This window comes from Drosophila navojoa, chromosome 4 (genome assembly GCF_054131105.1).
Source record: "Drosophila navojoa isolate 15081-1374.11 chromosome 4, UAZ_NAV_1.0, whole genome shotgun sequence".
Taxonomy (NCBI): domain Eukaryota; kingdom Metazoa; phylum Arthropoda; class Insecta; order Diptera; family Drosophilidae; genus Drosophila; species Drosophila navojoa.
Window position 1 is genome coordinate 6958283 of NC_142892.1, and position 17467 is coordinate 6975749.

Genomic DNA, 17467 nt, shown 5'->3' on the forward strand with positions numbered 1-17467 from the left:
ACGAAATGCGAATCAGCGATGCGATTTGATGGATATTAAAATGACCGTAAAAAGGAATTAAGGTCTGCCAGACTTGGCGTTCAGTTGCAATTGAGTGAATATGCTACAAGACGAAGAAGCAGCAGAGGCAGCAGAGGCAAAGCTGATGGAGAAGAAGAATAAATGAAAGAATGATTTTTACATATTAAGAGAACAAATATGCCACATAAAAAGCCAAAAAATGAACCTCCACTCACGTCTCATGTCTCAATGTCGGCAAAGTTGCAAAGGGCCAGAGAGACGACACAAATCACACGCAAAGCCAGTGACAAGACGAGCCATAGCAAATGGCAACAGTGGCCCAAGCAGAGGGGCAGGGGCAGGGGCAGAGCCGGGCACATGCGGCACACAGAAACCGCAGAACTTAATTAGTGTCATGTTGTACGCAGGGCGAGACAAACGGAAATCGGCGCAACTAACTGCAGGACGCCAAATGTCCGACGCTGATGACGAGTGCCACACATCATTTTGGGCAAGTGTCAGCGGCGAAAATGCCAGGGCTGGATCACCAAGAGAGACTGGAAAAGAAATATACGTATATATTAAATCAAATATACTCTAACTTGGGCATAGTTCATTAGGCGAGCTAAGCAAGTTGACTGAGGCAAGTGAAGTGATCTTCCTCTCTCCCTCTCCCACTCCTTATCACTGTATATCACTGTCTAAGCCATGCTCTGTCCCTTTCTCTCTTTTGTTTGAGTTATAAGAGTTAAGTTAGAGGTATACAAATATGTTGGAATACATTTTCAAAGAAAGATCTGTCTTTCTTTCTCCTCTCTCTCCCTCCTTCTCTCACTCTCAGAGCAGCTACTACATTGCCTGCTAAATCGATTCAATTCTTTGGAAAGGGTATTCCGTGGTCAGCTAAGAGTAGCCAATTCCCTTGGTCGATAAGATTGCATAGCGGTCGCAACTGAAGACGTCTGTGCCACGTAGCGAGAGAGAGAGTGATTGCGATTGCAGTCAATTTGACTGATGAGCGAGCGACCCACACAACAGCGCCGCAGGCTGTCAGTCGCTCGTAGATGTGTGCCACAGATAGCCATCATTTGCTTGGCCAGCGAGCAACGTGTGAAGTCCATCAATCGTGTTGTCTGTGGCTGTGGCTGTAGCTGCGGCCTCGGCTGCTGCTGCGGCTGTGTCTGGCGTGCGACTCGACTACCTGTCTCCGTGCCCTGCGTCGGCCGCCTGGTCAGCCAATGCCAAAAGCCGTGTTTACCTGGGTGGGCATGAGTTTCGTTTTCATTTTAATGTTTGCTGTCGTTGCGGCTGTTGCTGCCGCGTCTTCTGCTGCGGCTGCCCTTCATACGGAACTCACACGTTGTCGCGGGCGCATTAATCATGGACGGTGGACGTGGCTTTCAAAAAGTAAACAAAAAACCGTAGCCCCAATTAGCCGAAGCCCGACTAGAAGCAACAGGACTCCCAATGTCGCTTTCAGTGTGTGTGGTCGCTGCAAATTGTTTTTGGCACTGCCAGCTGAAATTTTTAAAGTTTTTAAAATGATTTGCTTTGACTTTGTTAAGGCAAACATGAGACTAGCCCTCTCTCTCTCTTACACACACACACACACACATTGTTAATATCCCATAGTAATTGGGTAATTGCTCTCTTAGGGTAACAGTTAGAAGTAGTTGGGATGTCCTCTCTCAAATTGCTATTGATGCTGCCCACATTACTTTCGCTCTCTTTTTCACCCACACATGTTTGTATACAGGCAGGTAGTCGACTAGCTATTCCAATCAACGCTCTCTCACATTCTCGCTCCCATTCTGTAGTCTTTAGAGTTGTTGTGCTATGCTAGATTTCTATTCTCTTTACACACATACTGTGTCAGCCTGTTAAGGACTCTCTCATTCTCTCTTCAGCTTTTTTCAGCGTGTGGTCGCTGCTAATTCTTACTGTTTTCAGTTTTGGGTGCTCCCAACTGAATTTTCGAGGTTTTTCGTTCGCTTTGCTGTAAAATTTGCTGAGGCAAAACGTTCGTCTCAATGGTTTGGCATTTGCTTTTGGTTGCGCCTCGCTTGTCGCCTCCTTTATGGCAAGCTGGCCACGCGTGCGCTGCTATTGAAGCCGCTGCTTGCCAACCCCCACCAAGCAACCCTATTTGCTGACTATTACACACACACACACACACACGCACACTCATATACAATTGCATACACATGACTAATTTTCCAATTGGAAAATCATGTGCTTTACATATGAAAAAAGGCTGTTGCGCGTGTCGCTCGGCCAACCATGTTTAGATATAGACTCTGTGTGTATGTGTGTGTGTGTGTATATATGTGAATATATTCACGAAAAACGCAATTATATCGGTCGGTTGCATTTCGATACATTTGGTTGCCTTACGCCGCACACGACTGACCGCGCATGTTTTCGGCTGGTAGAGCAACGATCCAAGCCAAGCCTCAAATTATAGAAAATCAAAAGTGTGACCGACACACACACAAACACACACAAAATGTACTTGCGCGCCGGCGCTTTGGACATACGAATTACCCCAATAGCCAACCAGCTCGTCTCGAACTTCCTCTCCCTCCTACTCTTCCCTCTCGACAGTCCGTCGATTAATTTGCCAAAGTCAAAAGCCTTTTGATAGTCAGTAGCGTGCCGCAACGTTGGACCTCTAACATAACCATATCGTACCCGTTTAGACCGCTCCCCGTCACCGCTTCCTCCCCCGCTTCAGCTGACTGTGAAGCGTGTTTAAGTAATTTTGTTGCGCATTTGCATTTAGATGACGGAGGCCGCACTTGTTTATGGCCCACACGTTAGCAGAGAGATCAGCGTTTTTAGCCTAAGGTGGTTCCAACTAAATGCCAGCGATTATGTAGTAGTATTAGAAAGAAAGAGAGAGAGAGAGAGACAGAGGAGGATTTTATCAATAATTTTATTTATCATTGATAATAACTCAGAGCAAATGTGTTCGACTTCGTCCGAGTGCGTTTCAAATTCCCCTCCCTTTCTAGTAGCAACTCTTCTATTTATACTCTACTGCAGCTTCAGCTTCTGCTCGAAATCCAATCAGAACACGTCTTAGTTGGACTAAGCGCGTTTAAGAGAGCTTTCGTCATGCATTCATCTGTCTCTCTCTCGCTCTCTCTCTGCGCTGTGAACTAGCACTCTTATTACGACATATGTATTCCAATTGGACAATATAAGAAACTCATTCAACTGCCAAATCTCATAGTCTGCAGCTGAGTAAGGCAAAGTTTAACCTTGAAATAACTTTATATCATTTGCTACTGGCTACTGCAGTGCGCGCCAAGGTTTCATTGTGGAGCACAAATTATTGTATTTAAATATAATTTCGCATATAAAATTAAAGTTAATGAAACAGCGCGAGATGTGCTATTGACATGAAGCGCAAGAAGCAGATTTACCAACAGCTACCACATGGCCTGCCTGCATTCCCAGGCCCAAATGCAAACAAAAACTCACCATGGGCGCTGAGCACGCACAGCCAAGAGTTTGGCAAAGATGCGCTGCTGCTGCTGCTGCTGCTGCTGTTGCAGCTTCTGCTTTGGCCTAAACCCATAATTAGGAATTGGAGCTGAGACGATCCCTTAGTTGGGTTCGATGCGGTTCGCGTCAGGTTCGGTTCGGTGTCACGTGAAACGTTTATGGCCAACAAAAGCTTCTACTTTGTGGCCACAAAGGCGCACAGCTGCCGCTGGCTGCTCGGATCGGAGCCGCATTATAATTAATCAGGAATTGTATGCATAAAAATCAAAAATGTTGGCTTAAAGCGAACGCCCCGATGAGAAAGTCCAATGGAGGCTGCCAATCTTCTTGCGGGCAACAACAGCCTCCATCAGCTGCCAGCAGGCGCTATAATTTTTGGCATTACATGAAAATTCAGCTGAAAAAGATGAGCAGGAGGCGAGGCAGAAGTGGAAGAAGAAGAAGCGAAGCTGCATTTAATTAGATGCCGCGCGTCAACAAGGTGCTAAATGGACTGCCATTATACACACACTCACACACACACACACATACAGAGAGAGTATATGCAGCTCCACATACACCTCACACTTGGGCCGCGTGGGTCGAGCCCCAAAAAATGGAAAGGAAAGCTAACAGGAGGCGGCTGTTGTGGCAGCTGTCGCTGCTGCTGCTGCTGCTGCTGCTGCTGTTGCTGCTGCCTTCAGTTGCAGCTTCGAAGCGGTTTCGGTACCTTGTCGCACGCCCGTGGGGCATGCGTTGCTCTCGTTGTTCGATGCTTGCCTCCTGCCTTGTTGCTCAATTTGCCGCTGATGTTGCTGCTGATGTTGCACCGCTGATTATGCAGAGGTGATAATTGCAGTGTCCGACGCGTCAAGATTTATTTTTGTGAGCTTTAACGATGTGTTAAAATAAATTGCATATGTGCAACACAGCGTTGTCCACTTCGGCCCTGCCAGCCACACCCCCTGCTGCAGTCTCTGCTCCTGGCCGCTGCCCCTGCCCCTGCTACTGCGCCGGCACTCATCTCGTTTGCCATCTCAAAACCCACAAAACGTCGCACTCTGTGTACATAAAAAGCAGAAACAACAGAAAATACTTTTAACGGGCGCCCGCTCCAACAAGCTCCAAGCTCTGCGTAATTGCGGTCTGCGCCTTATTAAAGTATCAAAGTGAGAAGGGAAACTCAATACATACATACATATATGTTTATATGTGTGCATTATTTACATGCATGCGCATACTTATAAATGCATATACATATGTATGTATATTCGTAGTAGATTTGTTTGTACATATATAACATATTTATATGCTTTCTATAATAAGACAAATTTATTGGCCAGTCAATTTCAGTTAACTAAGATTTAGTCCACTAACGGTCGGTCTACTACGCTCGTAATTCAATCGCCCAACATAGCTTAAACTCGGCTTGTCTGCTCTTCCAATGAATTTGTTGGCAGCAATCGTCTCATTTTTATTGTCATTTATTTATTTTTTTTTTCTGGGTAATCGGAGACGGGCGTATCGTATTTTTTTGGGCAAACTCTTCGCCCCACAAAACACGAGAGCAAAAAATAAAAGAAAAGAGAAGAGAGTAGAGAACGTCGCCTGTTGCATTTGTCTGCCTAATCAGCTGTGCATAATTAACAACAGCTACTGTGTACGCGACGACCAGCCGAGCAGTCGACCGACCAGTCGACCATTCGACCAGACGAGCAGCCGACCAGCCGAACCGTCGAGCAATCGGTTCTTCCGCTTGGCTAAAGCGTGTCTGAAACATATGGGTCTGTCTGCAGCTGTAAAAAGTACCTTATGCCTCTCTTAAATTTGTTCTTCTTGTCTTTTGTATATGTGTGTAGCACGTGCTCCAATGCACATGACACCGAATCACAGCAGCCACATGTTGCAGCTATAGAGAAAAAGAGGAGGCGGCAACAATGCCAGGAAGTGTCGAAACTGAAGCATGCTGCAAGATGGGGAGGCGGCTGTAAGAGAGGCAACAAGTGGCACAAAGTAGACGTAGTGTATTTGAATAATAGAAGCTAGAGAGCTGAAAGCATTATAAAAAGAGTTAAATTTCACTTACCTCTTCAAAGGAAGTGCAGCATCAATGGCAGCTAGAGAAAGGGAAATTGATCTCTTAATTTCTCTAATTGTAATTACTGAGTGTATATATATTTCCCTTATGCAAAAATCATTAAGTCATCTAAGTGAGCTCCAGTTTAATGTGTTAGACAAGGGACTTATATATATTTCCCTTGAACAAAGTCAGCTCTCAAGGGAAATGTATACTTTGTATGTCAAATAAAACAATTTAGTCCCGTTTGGTGATCAGTCAGCCAGTGAGCAGTCATGGCGCTTGTGTCCTCGCTGAGTCCTCGCGCTTTTCCTCGAAATTCATGGCTTCGATCCATCAAGTCGAGCTGCCACCAACGTTGCCTACGAACATCATGGGATGGATGGCAGCTGGCAGCCAACACGAGACTTGGGCCTGGCCTGTGTTAAGCATCCGCCCCGGATCTTTGTTCGGCAAATCTTAAAAGCTAACAATTCTTAGAATTTCTCTTAGCCTAGAAATTCTATCTAGTCAGCGAAGACGAGTTCATTGATTTCTTCATTTTTTATTTTTTAGGGCGGCTGTTTGATCTTTGGCCGGTCAATTGATCGATGGATCAGGCTGCTTATCGACAGCTGCTGCTGCTGCTACGTTCACAAAAGGTTTCAAATCGCTAAAAAGGTTTGAAAGCTTGCGCATGCGCCAAACATTTGGCTAATACGTTAATGGGCCAGTTGGCTGTGACTTTTGCTGGAATTGAATTAATAGCTCATTTTCAGATGAATGAGAATTAGAAAGAGGTTGACTTTAGGTTGGGTAGTAAAATAATAGTTAAGTTGACAAAAGCATCATTGGAGTAGAATGGCTAAAGATTTGTAGATTAGTAGAAAAGTTGCTAGCTGTAATATAGTAGTAGAAAAGTAGTTTAGTAGTTTTAATATTAATAGTAGTAGGCAAGAAGTAATATATAAAATTAGAAAAGTAGGATAGTAATATAAGATGAAGATAGATAGATATGAAGATAGGAGAACAGAATATTATAGCAGCAGGAGTATATTATGGAACAAGTGTTAAGTTAAACGGCCTTAGCCACGCCTTCCTACGCTTTTAAAAACAGCTTTAGTTCAGTTTATATTTTATATATTTTTCATACTTTTTGTAGCATACTTTCGGGCTGCAATTCAATTTCTAGATGCCAGAAGGCAGTGCAGCAAGCAGTGACAAGCAGTTAATGTAGCCGCGGCCCATAAACAATTTCGTTTTTAACAAATGCGCATAAATTTGAAATATTTAATAGACTTTGATAGATAAGCAACCCCTGTTACCCCTAAATTCCATTGCCTATTCAAAACTCAATTATAAACAATAAAACATTTTATTTCGCATGTTAAAATCTTATTGTAAAAAATGCATTATAAGCCTAAAATGTGGATTTGCACGATAAGCAGGAACAAGGCAGGGTCTATTTGGAAAGGATTTAACAGGTTGTGAGCGTTGAGTCTTGAGACTAAGTAGAAAAATTACATATTATAAATGTCAATATCAATTACATATTTGATGATATATCAGTGCTCATAGCTAGTCAGTCAGCTAGTATTTCTATAGCATGCGATCTATCCAATCTGTAAGATCACTTAATTGCTTTTCCTTGGCTGAGCTTTCGAAGAACTGTACATTTTGTGAAATGTGCGAAAACTCGAAATCGCGTCCCACTTTGCCCAGTGTAATGGGTTTGTTTACTTCATCGTCGCCTACGGACTGGAGTTTGCGACTCCTCGTGTCACGCACTGTGTTGCTATTGATATTAAACATTGAACATTAGATGAGGACAAGGAAGATGTTCGGTAACTTACAGTTCCTTCTCTAGCAAGCTCTTTATAACCTGTGAGCTCTTGGCAGTCGTCAGATCCTGCTTGTTGCACAGTATCAGCACTGAGCATGGCTGAGTGGCAGTGTCTGCCAGAATGGTGTACAAGGTACTGTAAGAGCAGTTGGTTAGGAGAATGTATATCATGATTATGAGATTTCCACTTACTCAGCCACGTCACGAATGTCCTTTTGGATGGTCACTGAGTCCACCACGAATATTATTCCCTTCGCATTGCGTTTGTACTGCTCAAAGCATTTGTCTCTCACGCGATAATGTCCAGGTATGTCCACAAGTCGTCCAGAAACATGTCCCGAGCGGTATTCACCGACATTCTCTTTCATGGATGTGAATGTGTCGGGAAACTTGTTATGCACAAGCTGCATGAATATGGCGCTTTTACCTGCCTCGGTCAGACCGGTTAGCAGAAAATCACGTCGGCCAGCCGAGCGTCGTCGGAAAATTACAAAAAGTGCTGAAATTTAAATTGATTTTTTAGCATGATCACCAACTGTTGTTGTTTATCGACGTGGCGTGCTCTCGCTCCTACCAACTGCAATGAATCCAACTATGAGTGCCGCTAATATAGGCGTCACGTCGATATTATCCAACTTAATTTCCTTTTTTTCGCGTGTATTTTCATTTAGTTTGTCCATTTTGTAGCTGTTTGGAAAAATTTACAATTTTCCACAGCTCAACTAAAACTCAAATAACTTTTAACTAGGGATGATAAACAAATCGATATACACTTACTCGATTTCTTATACCAGGGATGGAACGCAAATTACAAACAAAAACAAAAAATGGTTTGCTGAAAATTTATAATTTTGCATTATTTATACATTTTGCATTTGTAAAGAAAATTTATAAAATAGTACAGCCTTTGCTTTCCTTTCTCTGATTGTAAATTTCATCTTCAACTATCATCATCAATGTGTAACAATATTGATGGTGTTCGATAATTATTAATCGACTATAAGAAGCGCGTGCTTTTAAATTATATTTCCATATAATATTTACTCTTTTCTTATATGAAAAAACACAATTATTCTGTTGATGCGTTAGTTGTTAAAACGGTGATAAAGCTATGTAAACTACATCGAGCACTTTTTACAATTAAATCTTATTGCAATAAATTACAAAATTACAATTCAATTTGTGACACCTTAGTTTTTTACCAGATCGTACAACAGTCGAAATGTGAAATTGCATGAAAAGGCCCAGGTGGGCACAGAAATCGCGTTGTAAATGCCAGTGGGAAAGCTGAGCAGTCCGGTCAGCGGCTGCAGACTAAAACTATCGTCGAAGATCATCACAGCTGAGTATCGATGGCGGGCACACACAATGATGACGATCAGCGAGAAGACAACCTTCGTCACATAGTACGCCACTGTATCAATAGTTGACTGCTTAAGCTTCACCATTTGGTTGGCCATCAATATTTTGCTCTCAGCATCGGCGACTTTGCGCTCGGCACGCATGGTCTTGATTTTCCTTGCATATTCCCCGGAATGCTCTGCATTTTGTACTTGAATAAGCTCTTCGCGGGCTGCTTGCAGCTCTGCTTGATCCTCTGGCTTTACTTTGGGTCCTTTCCAAAACCGGGATATTTTAATCTGAGGAGAAAATGTGTTTTTGACTATGGCAGCTCTCTGGTGAATAAGATGTTCGACTTACGTAGTTGCGAACGAAGTCTGGAAGGATTGTGTTGATCAGGCACATCAGCGCTATTAGCACGAACAAGTCCATATTTGGGGTTAGTTAGTTTAATAAAACTAATCCAATAATTTGTTTTCCTTTGCTGATGGAAAAAAAAAAACTAAATGCAGCCAACAGCTGATGGCTGCGTGTGATTTTTGTACTCTTTGACGAATACGGGCAGCCCTGTCATTACCAGGGATGGCTACGAGTCCACAGCTGTTTGCCGGCATAACAAAAGCCTACCTTGTGGAATATTCGTGAACAATTTGTATCAGTGTGAAAACTGAAATGACTAAAGAACGCAATGGAAGATAGCAACGAAGAGGTAAGTGTAAGTGATTTGTAAAGCAAAAAAAAAATGAATATGCCTGCCTTACAGATTGAACCCTGCCGCAGCATTGGCCCGCATGAGCTGGAGGCTGTGAAAAGCCAAGCCATAATTAAACTTTCGCCCGTTCAAGTGCCTGCGCACTTTAAGCGCTTAGAATGCAACACAAATCTCAATCTACCGCCTCTCAACTGGCTGACCACCTCGCACAGCAGCCATGGACTGCATCAGGCGTTGTATCAGAGCGGCGGTTTTGCCAGCTTTCGTCTGGGGCAAATGTTTCCCGATTGTGTGGGCGAGGTGGACGTTGTCTCGGATGCCGAGAATATCAAACAGCTACTAAAACTGCCATACAGTGCAAAGAGCGCCATCAGCATGGTTGTGCATAAGGTTGGCAACACGTTGCTGCTGGATGAGTTCGATATACAGAAGTATTTGCTACGCAAGTCGGACGATGACTGGAAATGGTTGCGCAGCTTCATACTCGAGCACATTCTGGCCTACGGCGATGAGCAGCACAATTTCTGCCTTAAGGAACGATCCCGCGAGGCGCTGCAGACAAAGAATTTGCTCTCGAAGTTTCTGTACCACAGTTTGAAGCCAAGTAACGACACGGACTACGATGCCAATGAACCTCCATTACTGACCAGCAGGCGAGCAAGTCTGCCCATTATCGGACCTGTGCTGCCGGAACCAAAGATCGAAGAGAATGTGCCAGATCCCAAATCGAGCCATGCCTTCAATCGCAATGTTGTGTGGACTTTCGAGGATATTCGCATGCTAATTGGCACTGATATGCCCATCTTCGGTGGTCCGAATAGACCCTGTATTAGTCTACGACTACGTGATGCTGCACAGCCTATCAATGTCCTAACTGGCATTGACTACTGGCTGGACAATCTAATGTGCAATGTGCCAGAGGTAGTGATGTGCTACCATTTGGACGGCATTGTGCAGAAATACGAGATAATTAAGACTGAGGATCTGCCCTATCTGGAGAACTCACAGTTCTCACCACAGGTGGTGCGCAATGTGGCTCAAAATATTTTAGCATTTCTGAAAGCGAATGCGACCAAAGCGGGTCACACCTATTGGTTGTTCAAGGGTCGCAACGATGATGTGGTCAAGCTCTACGACTTGACCACCCTATATCAGAATCAAAACAAAGCAGCTGAGGAACCGGAGCATCCTCAGCAACAGCAGGAAAAGGAAATGAATCCGTTTACGGTGCCTGTCGGCATGTTGCTCTACTCTGTGGCGCGCAACATGAAGAACACGCTGGAGCACATAACTCCGAAGACAGCGGGCAATATACGCGCATTATTGGACAACTGCATTAAGCTGTTGCCGAAGGAGCAGTATCCACAGATTGTCAGCTCCTCCCATTATATACTCTCAGATTTGCATGTTCCCGCTGGCATAGACCCGAAGGCGCCCAAATTCAATGAATCGCCAGCGCTTTTTAACGATGACGACGAAGACGAAATTGAGGATGAAGATGAGGAGGAGGAGAACTACAATGACGATCCCTCACATAACTTTGGGCGCGACAAGTACTACCAGAGTGCTGCAGAAAGCGGTGGCAAAGCGAATGTAGCAGTGCGTCACATCTGCGATGCTTTGCGAGACTTTAAGTCGCATGCTAAGCAACCCAAGCCGGCGCCTCTGATCGCCAGCACTCTTGATCGCTGCAAAATATCGCTGCAGCACATCAGTGCGGGCCTCTCTTGCCTGCAGTACTTCAATGGCAACCAGGAGGAGAAGCTGAAGGAGTCGGAAATGCACGCCAAGGAGGAGGAGAAGCAGCGCATACTTCACGAAGAGCAGAATCCCAACATGGCGAAGCCCTGCAATGCTATACCACTGCCCTACGAGCAGCTAAAGATTGCTCAGCCGCAGGCCCAGGCGCAGGCACAGCAGTCCAAGAAACGTTCCACAAAGACAAAGACTAAACGCAGCAAATCCAAAGAGTTGACCAACAACAACAAAAACACTAAGCCGGCAACCGTGGCTACTCAGAAACTCAGTGCCAAGTTTAATACCCAAAACTTTGGCTCGTGGAATGTGCATCTAAAGCTGCTGCTGCTGGAGAAGGCGTGCCTGACATATGCCACTCTAGCGGAGTACTACTACGAGGCCCAGGCCTATGGCAGCACGCTGCGCGCCATCGAGCTGGCCTGCCGCTGCCAGCAGGTGCTCAACAAGTATATGGCCAACGTGGTGAGCCAGCAGAGCTGTCTGCTGGGACGCGCCGGGGATTGTTTCTTTCAAATCTCGAAGCACTGGAGCGCCATCGATGAGTATGTGCAGCAATATGAGCAGCTGGATGAGCACTCGAGCTTGATTAACGTTGAGTTGACACAGGAACTGGAGGATGTTGATCTGCTCACTTTAAAGCCCATTAAGAATGTGGAGCAGGTGATGCTGCACAGCTGCAAATGCTACGAAGATGCACTGGAGCACGCGCAGACCGATGAGAGCAACGAACTGCTGCGTCGCCTGGGCAATGTGCGCAACGAGCTGGGCCTCAAGTATATGTATTCCGCTCAAGGTAAGTTTTCTCTCTCTCTCTCTCTCTCTCTCTTTCGTATTACTCTTAACATTTCTCTTGCCTTGCAGAGGAGTACAGCCAGATGAAGCGCAAGAAGGAAGAAGCCGCCAATGGGTCTTCAGAGCAATCGAAAGCTGAACTAGATAATGCAACTGAAAAAGTAGCAGAGCCTCTTTATGTGAAGCTGACAATCAATTCATATGAATGCCTGCGCCGTGGCATCGCAGCCTTTACAGCGGTGAAGGATAACGTTAATCTTGCATTCCTCTACTGCAACATGGGCAGATTCATGCGGCTGCGTGCTCATCTGACTATGCCAAATGAGAGGTATGCTGAGTATTCATATTTTACTCCATTTGTAGGCATTAATCTTATATAATCAGCAGCAACATTGGCCTGGACATTCAGAAAACATTTTATAACGAAGCCTTTGACTACTATGAGAAGGCTAAGGATTGCCTGGATACCAGAAAAGCCAATCCCGAACTGTGGGATCTTGTGCACTGGGAGCTGTCGACAGCCACGTTTACGTTGGCCAAGCAGCTACAGGATTACAGCGTAGCCGATAAGAGCAGCCTGGTCGAGGCGTCCAAGGAGGTGCTGGACCTGCTGCAGAAATCTCTAAAGCTTTGCGATGTGGAACACGCAGGCGCACGCCAAGTGCTCTACAGCTTTCGCTCGGGCCTTATACACAAACGGTAACAGCATATCGCCTTGACTTATAAATAGATCTTATAACTGATAAAGAACATTCCATCTGCAGCATTGCGTCCTTCCACTATGCTCAGCTGCGCAGCTATGGCGTATCAGATGCATCTCAGCTGCCGAAAGCGACGCTGCAGCTATGCAAATACCACTATGAGAAGGCAACGCACATCTTGGAAAGCCTGAAGGAGGTGCGCGATCTGCTGGTGGTGCAACTGGAGCGCATATCGTTGCACGAGTTTCTATCGGAGGGTGGGTGTCAGGGGAACAACCTAGTAATTATATCTATATAACTTATGGTTTTCTTTTGCTATTGCAGTTTCCAGTCATGCAGCGCAGAAGGTGAAGCATATGCAAGCAGCTTTAGACATTTGTTTCCAGTGCCAGCTCATTTTCGGGCACGTCATCGATAGCAACAGCAGCGTGAACGTCGACGACGATGACGAATTCAAAGCACATTTGACGCTCTACGAGAGTCGATTGCAGAATGCATTGAAAACACTCATCAAACTGCTGTTAACCACCGGCAAGGATCCAAAACAGCTGTCGGCCTTGTACAAGCGCATGTATATGGAAACCTTGACTGGGAAACATGGCATAGGCGCACAGCAATCGACAGCAGAGTTTGTAGCGCGCTCACACCATTTGCACACGCTGCTTACCCGGCTGAAAGCCATGTGCGGCGCTCAGCTTGCTAGCAACTAGTCGACTAGCTAGCTGGCCAGTACGTGTCGTCTACGAGTTTATAAAAACAGTTCAAATTTTGTATATATGCATCGACATCGACCTGCCCTGTTTATTGATGTATTCGTCTCAATTACACTGCAGCTCAGCTAACCAAAGCTTAGCCCCGCCTCTGGCAGCGACAATCGCTCTCGAACTGCTTGGCATCGGCAACGCTTCCAATGTGCTTCTGATAGACGACCACGGCGAAGAGCAGGGCAAACTGCAAGATCTGTAAAAGGATCACACACACACACACACCACACATACACATTAACATCACCTCACACACAAATCTGAATCTACTCACCTTAAAGCACAGACTACGAAGCATTTTGGAGCTCTGTGTGTGTGTTTGTTGTGAACTAGTTTTCTGTACGGGCTGACGGGCGCGCGTCTCTTATAAAGTCGCGTGGCCGCCAGCCAGACGTGTCGCTCATCAAGATTAGGCTTAGCTCCACACTGTTGGGTGCGCCAATCTTGGTCAGCTTCTGTTAAATATGTTGTTGAACAAGCTGGGCCAGATCGAGAGCGCAAGCCAACAAAAATGGTGGATAATACTTAATGAAAATGTTGATTTCAATAATTGCTTTTACCTGCATACATACGTGTATGTATATGCGACAATATTGATACAATGCTCCACAAGCTTTACACAAGCTTATTAATTGCTATCCTAATGTTATTTCCAAATATGATATGCTGAAGTTTACGACGCGAAGTTAGTCGCAATTAAATTTGTACTTGTTTGAATGTTGAGTGAATAATAAAGAACTGAACTAATAGACTGTATGTGAGGAGTTACTAGTATAATATATATAATAATCATCATAATAATGAGTGTAGCTCCAACTCTTTATGCTAACCAATGTGCCCTGTGCGAATGTGTGTAGCGGATGCAAAGTATTATTATTTTATTTGAGTTATTTAAAGTGCTTGGCATTGCAATTTTGAAAAACTGTTTATAGTTTATTATTTTATTGTAATTTTATCGTAACTTTTTTTGCTTTTGTATATAAATTGTACCAACGCAGCAGAAAGTGGCAGTCAATGCCTTGGCTGAAAAACTGTGTCAAGCTCGCTAGCCACAGTGGTGCAAGCGGTGACGAATCGTGGATCAAAATGACGCCCGCACGGGCGCATCAGAGACTCACAGCTGGGCACGCACGAGTCAGCTGGCTTGCGTAATGAGTGTGTGGTGGCCGTGGCCGTGGTCGTGGTCGTGGCCGTGGCCGAGGCCATGGCCGTGGGGGAGCACTCTCCAGTAGACGATGGCGTAAGCACAGACGCCTGCTATCTGGACCCGCGCCGAATTGAGGTTCAGCTTTGGACGACCGCCCCATTGGGGTGGGGCAGCGGCCAGTGCAATGTTGTTAGCATGCACGTCGAATCGAGCGACGAGCGGCGAGTGGTGAGCGGTGAGCGGCGAGCGACGTCTTCAGATTGCGGCTGAAACACAAAGAACTCGGCTACATGGAACAGACGATCGTCTAGAGCCCAACTTGCATCATATTCGTCACGTAAGCGAGAAATTTGTTGGCATTGCCTGGATTTTTAGTATATAAGCAAAACGGGTCGCTCCAGTCAGACATTAGTTAGCAGCCCAACTAAACCCAAACCCAACTAAGCCATCAAAATGATGAAGTTCATGGTAAGTGTCTGCGCATCCTGCCCCAGTATCCCTCCTGGCCATTGGCTCATCTTCCCACTATTCTTATTCTGCAGTGCATTTTCGTCTGCGCCCTCGCCGCTGTCTCGGCCAGCTCGTACAATCGTGGCTACGGCAGTGCACCCGTCGGCGGCTATGCCTACCAGGTGCAGCCCGCTCTCACCGTGAAGGCCATCGTCCCCGCTGGCGGTTATGGCAGCGGCGGCTATGGTGGCGGCTATGGCGGCGGCTACGGCAAGAGCATCGAGGTCCCAGTCTCTGCCCACTACACGTCCAGCCGCAACTATGGCTATGGTGCCGCACCCGTCGATCGTCAGGCTGTCTCGCTGGCCAAGCTTGGTCTGGCCGCACCCAAGGCTGGTGCTCCTCTCCTCTGGAAGGAGCCACAGCGCCTGGTGGAGCGCTCGTACGGCCCCCGCCAGAGCTACAACCAGCAGTCCAGCTACGGCTACGGCGAGGAGGCGCAGGGTGGCTCTGCTGCCGCCGCCGCCAGCTCCGTGGCTGGCCAGAACAATGGCTACAAGAACTCCGGCTACAAGAGCTCCGGCTACTAAGCGAGTTCAACTACAGTGAAACGAGAGCTACCAAAGCTTGAGACTTATAGGCGAATAAGAGAAAACTAGGAAGTAATAAATGCCACCAAAAACTTAAGAAACTTAAAAAATAACGTGAATATTTATTATTAACTGGATTTTGAGGGTTCCGTGAAAAACTGCAAACTTTCGACATTTTCCAGCTACGTTTGGCTTAAAAGCTGAATGAGCTGAAGAACGTGAATTGTAGACATATATTCTTTAGCGCTTTGACTGAGCTTATGGTATCTATATTCGTATTGTATTATATATAAAATATTTGTACATTATATAATATTGTATAAATATTACAAATTTCGAGACAATGCTCTTTTAATTCTGTACCATGAAAATATATCATTTTCTTTAGCTTTACCCTTATAGTATGCCCCATTCTTTGGTAGTCCTTAGCTTTGGCCAGCTTAAAGCTTATGCTAGTAGAGCTCATGCTAACAGCTCCATTTACAGTTATAGACTGTTGATTTTGTTGTATTTCAACGCGAGGAATGCATATTCACATATAGGAAATAAAATATATAAAAATGAACTTATTTTTAAACTGGGGCTACGAATGTCGCGCGCCTTCGCCTCGGAGGGGTTTTCATTGAGAGCTCACGAAGTGCTCGTTGTTTTTGCACATGTGTCCAAGTCGAATCGTGGCAAAAGGGGCGGGGCCAGGCACTATCAGAAGTCGGAAACAATGGAACATCGCGTAACCGAACGATTTTATAATTTGTCGTAGACACGACAACGAAATGCGAAATGCGAGTATGTACATAATGTTGTCTTATGTACACGAGACACTTATGAAATATCACAGCAATAGAACATTTATTAAATATGAATATGTACATACATATATACAATATATTTATGTAGATATGTATGTGTGTCGGGGCTGTCACGTAACTATATCCAGTCTAATTTTCGCATATAAAAGCGAACGCTTGCGCCAAGCAAATCATAGTTTGATTGATTTCTACAACTAGCAAAGCCAAATAACTCAACATGAAGTTCCTGGTAAGTGATCCTTGACCAGTGCTCTAGACCCGATCAGCTGACTAATCCTTGAACTGTTCCGTTTCATCAGATTGCATTCGCTCTGTGCGCTCTGGCGGCCTGCATCAATGCCAATCCCTATGGCAACATCGGCTATGGCAGCGATCTTGGCCAAGTTGCCTATGTTCAGGATATTGGCTATGGCGGCGGCTATGGCCGTGGCATCGGCGGCGGCCGTGGTGGTCTGATCGGCGGCCATGGTGGATATCGCCAGCCCCTGATCTCGCGCTCATCGAATCCCTCGGCTGCTGCTGCCGCTTCCGCTGCCTCCGCTGGCATCCGTCCTGGCAACTACCGTCAGGCTGCCGTTATCGGCTACGATCTGGACGCCAGCTGGCACGGCGACAGCTACGGACGCGGTCTTGGTCGTGGCGGTCTCGGCCGTGGCTACTAATTCCAATTGAACCAACACCAGTTGAATCAGTGAATAAAAAGAGAAAACCCGCCGAAAGCCGCGGAGAATGTTGAGCAAAACAAAAAAATACGAAATTCTTTTATTGACTCAGGTCTAGTTGGCTGAATGGGTGTGCAGAATGTGTGGCATACTTTTGAGCGTGGGTCTTAAATATAGCTGGGATTATGCAGCAGTGACTAGGCCAAGATGGGTGGCCATTGTTCCATGGAACTAGCATCAAGTTCAAAGTTCAAGTTCACATAAGTGCAGAAAATTTTTGGCCTGACTTTGGAACTGGCTCGGATGGGTTATGTGCCGTGGCGTATGGTCTAAGAATTTTAGTAAATGCAGAG

The 17467-nt window shown here is 45.5% G+C and overlaps 5 protein-coding genes and 1 long non-coding RNA gene across 7 annotated transcripts; 4 read left to right on the plus strand and 2 right to left on the minus strand.

The window, feature by feature from the left end:
- Positions 1 to 4790: 4790 nt before the first annotated feature.
- LOC149091363 (uncharacterized) lies at positions 4791 to 5559 on the plus strand. Its single transcript, XR_016196857.1, has 2 exons — positions 4791 to 5273; positions 5349 to 5559. It is a non-coding gene; the product is annotated as an uncharacterized LOC149091363 (long non-coding RNA).
- Positions 5560 to 6901: 1342 nt separating this feature from the next.
- On the minus strand, positions 6902 to 8159 carry SrpRbeta (signal recognition particle receptor beta). Its single transcript, XM_018102748.3, has 4 exons — positions 7963 to 8159; positions 7581 to 7887; positions 7399 to 7524; positions 6902 to 7340 (listed from the first exon to the last, which is right to left on the minus strand). Exons 1-4 carry the CDS (start codon positions 8066 to 8068, stop codon positions 7145 to 7147), a joined length of 735 nt encoding a protein of 244 aa, XP_017958237.1. The 5' UTR covers positions 8069 to 8159; the 3' UTR covers positions 6902 to 7144.
- Positions 8160 to 8519: 360 nt separating this feature from the next.
- On the minus strand, positions 8520 to 9280 carry LOC108652254 (uncharacterized). Its single transcript, XM_018102394.3, has 2 exons — positions 9090 to 9280; positions 8520 to 9028 (listed from the first exon to the last, which is right to left on the minus strand). The coding sequence occupies exons 1-2, from the start codon at positions 9159 to 9161 to the stop codon at positions 8579 to 8581; spliced, it is 522 nt and encodes a 173-aa protein (XP_017957883.1). The 5' UTR covers positions 9162 to 9280; the 3' UTR covers positions 8520 to 8578.
- A 14-nt stretch (positions 9281 to 9294) lies between these two features.
- Positions 9295 to 14212, plus strand: LOC108652252 (erythroid differentiation-related factor 1). 2 transcript variants are annotated; one of them, XM_030383124.2, is made up of 6 exons: positions 9295 to 9438; positions 9493 to 11992; positions 12061 to 12319; positions 12379 to 12690; positions 12756 to 12949; positions 13017 to 14212. In XM_030383124.2, exons 1-6 carry the CDS (start codon positions 9418 to 9420, stop codon positions 13400 to 13402), a joined length of 3672 nt encoding a protein of 1223 aa, XP_030238984.1. In that variant the 5' UTR covers positions 9295 to 9417; the 3' UTR covers positions 13403 to 14212. The 2 variants fall into 2 exon arrangements, with proteins under 2 accessions (XP_030238984.1, XP_089116717.1); XM_089260591.1 differs by having other exon boundaries at positions 9307 to 9438; positions 9510 to 11992.
- Positions 14213 to 14854: 642 nt separating this feature from the next.
- On the plus strand, positions 14855 to 15756 carry Cp18 (Chorion protein 18). The gene is made up of 2 exons (XM_018102395.3): positions 14855 to 15071; positions 15146 to 15756. The coding sequence occupies exons 1-2, from the start codon at positions 15057 to 15059 to the stop codon at positions 15641 to 15643; spliced, it is 513 nt and encodes a 170-aa protein (XP_017957884.1). The 5' UTR covers positions 14855 to 15056; the 3' UTR covers positions 15644 to 15756.
- A 770-nt stretch (positions 15757 to 16526) lies between these two features.
- On the plus strand, positions 16527 to 17209 carry Cp15 (Chorion protein 15). Its single transcript, XM_018102396.2, has 2 exons — positions 16527 to 16681; positions 16752 to 17209. Exons 1-2 carry the CDS (start codon positions 16670 to 16672, stop codon positions 17112 to 17114), a joined length of 375 nt encoding a protein of 124 aa, XP_017957885.1. The 5' UTR covers positions 16527 to 16669; the 3' UTR covers positions 17115 to 17209.
- The last annotated feature ends 258 nt before the right edge of the window (positions 17210 to 17467 follow it).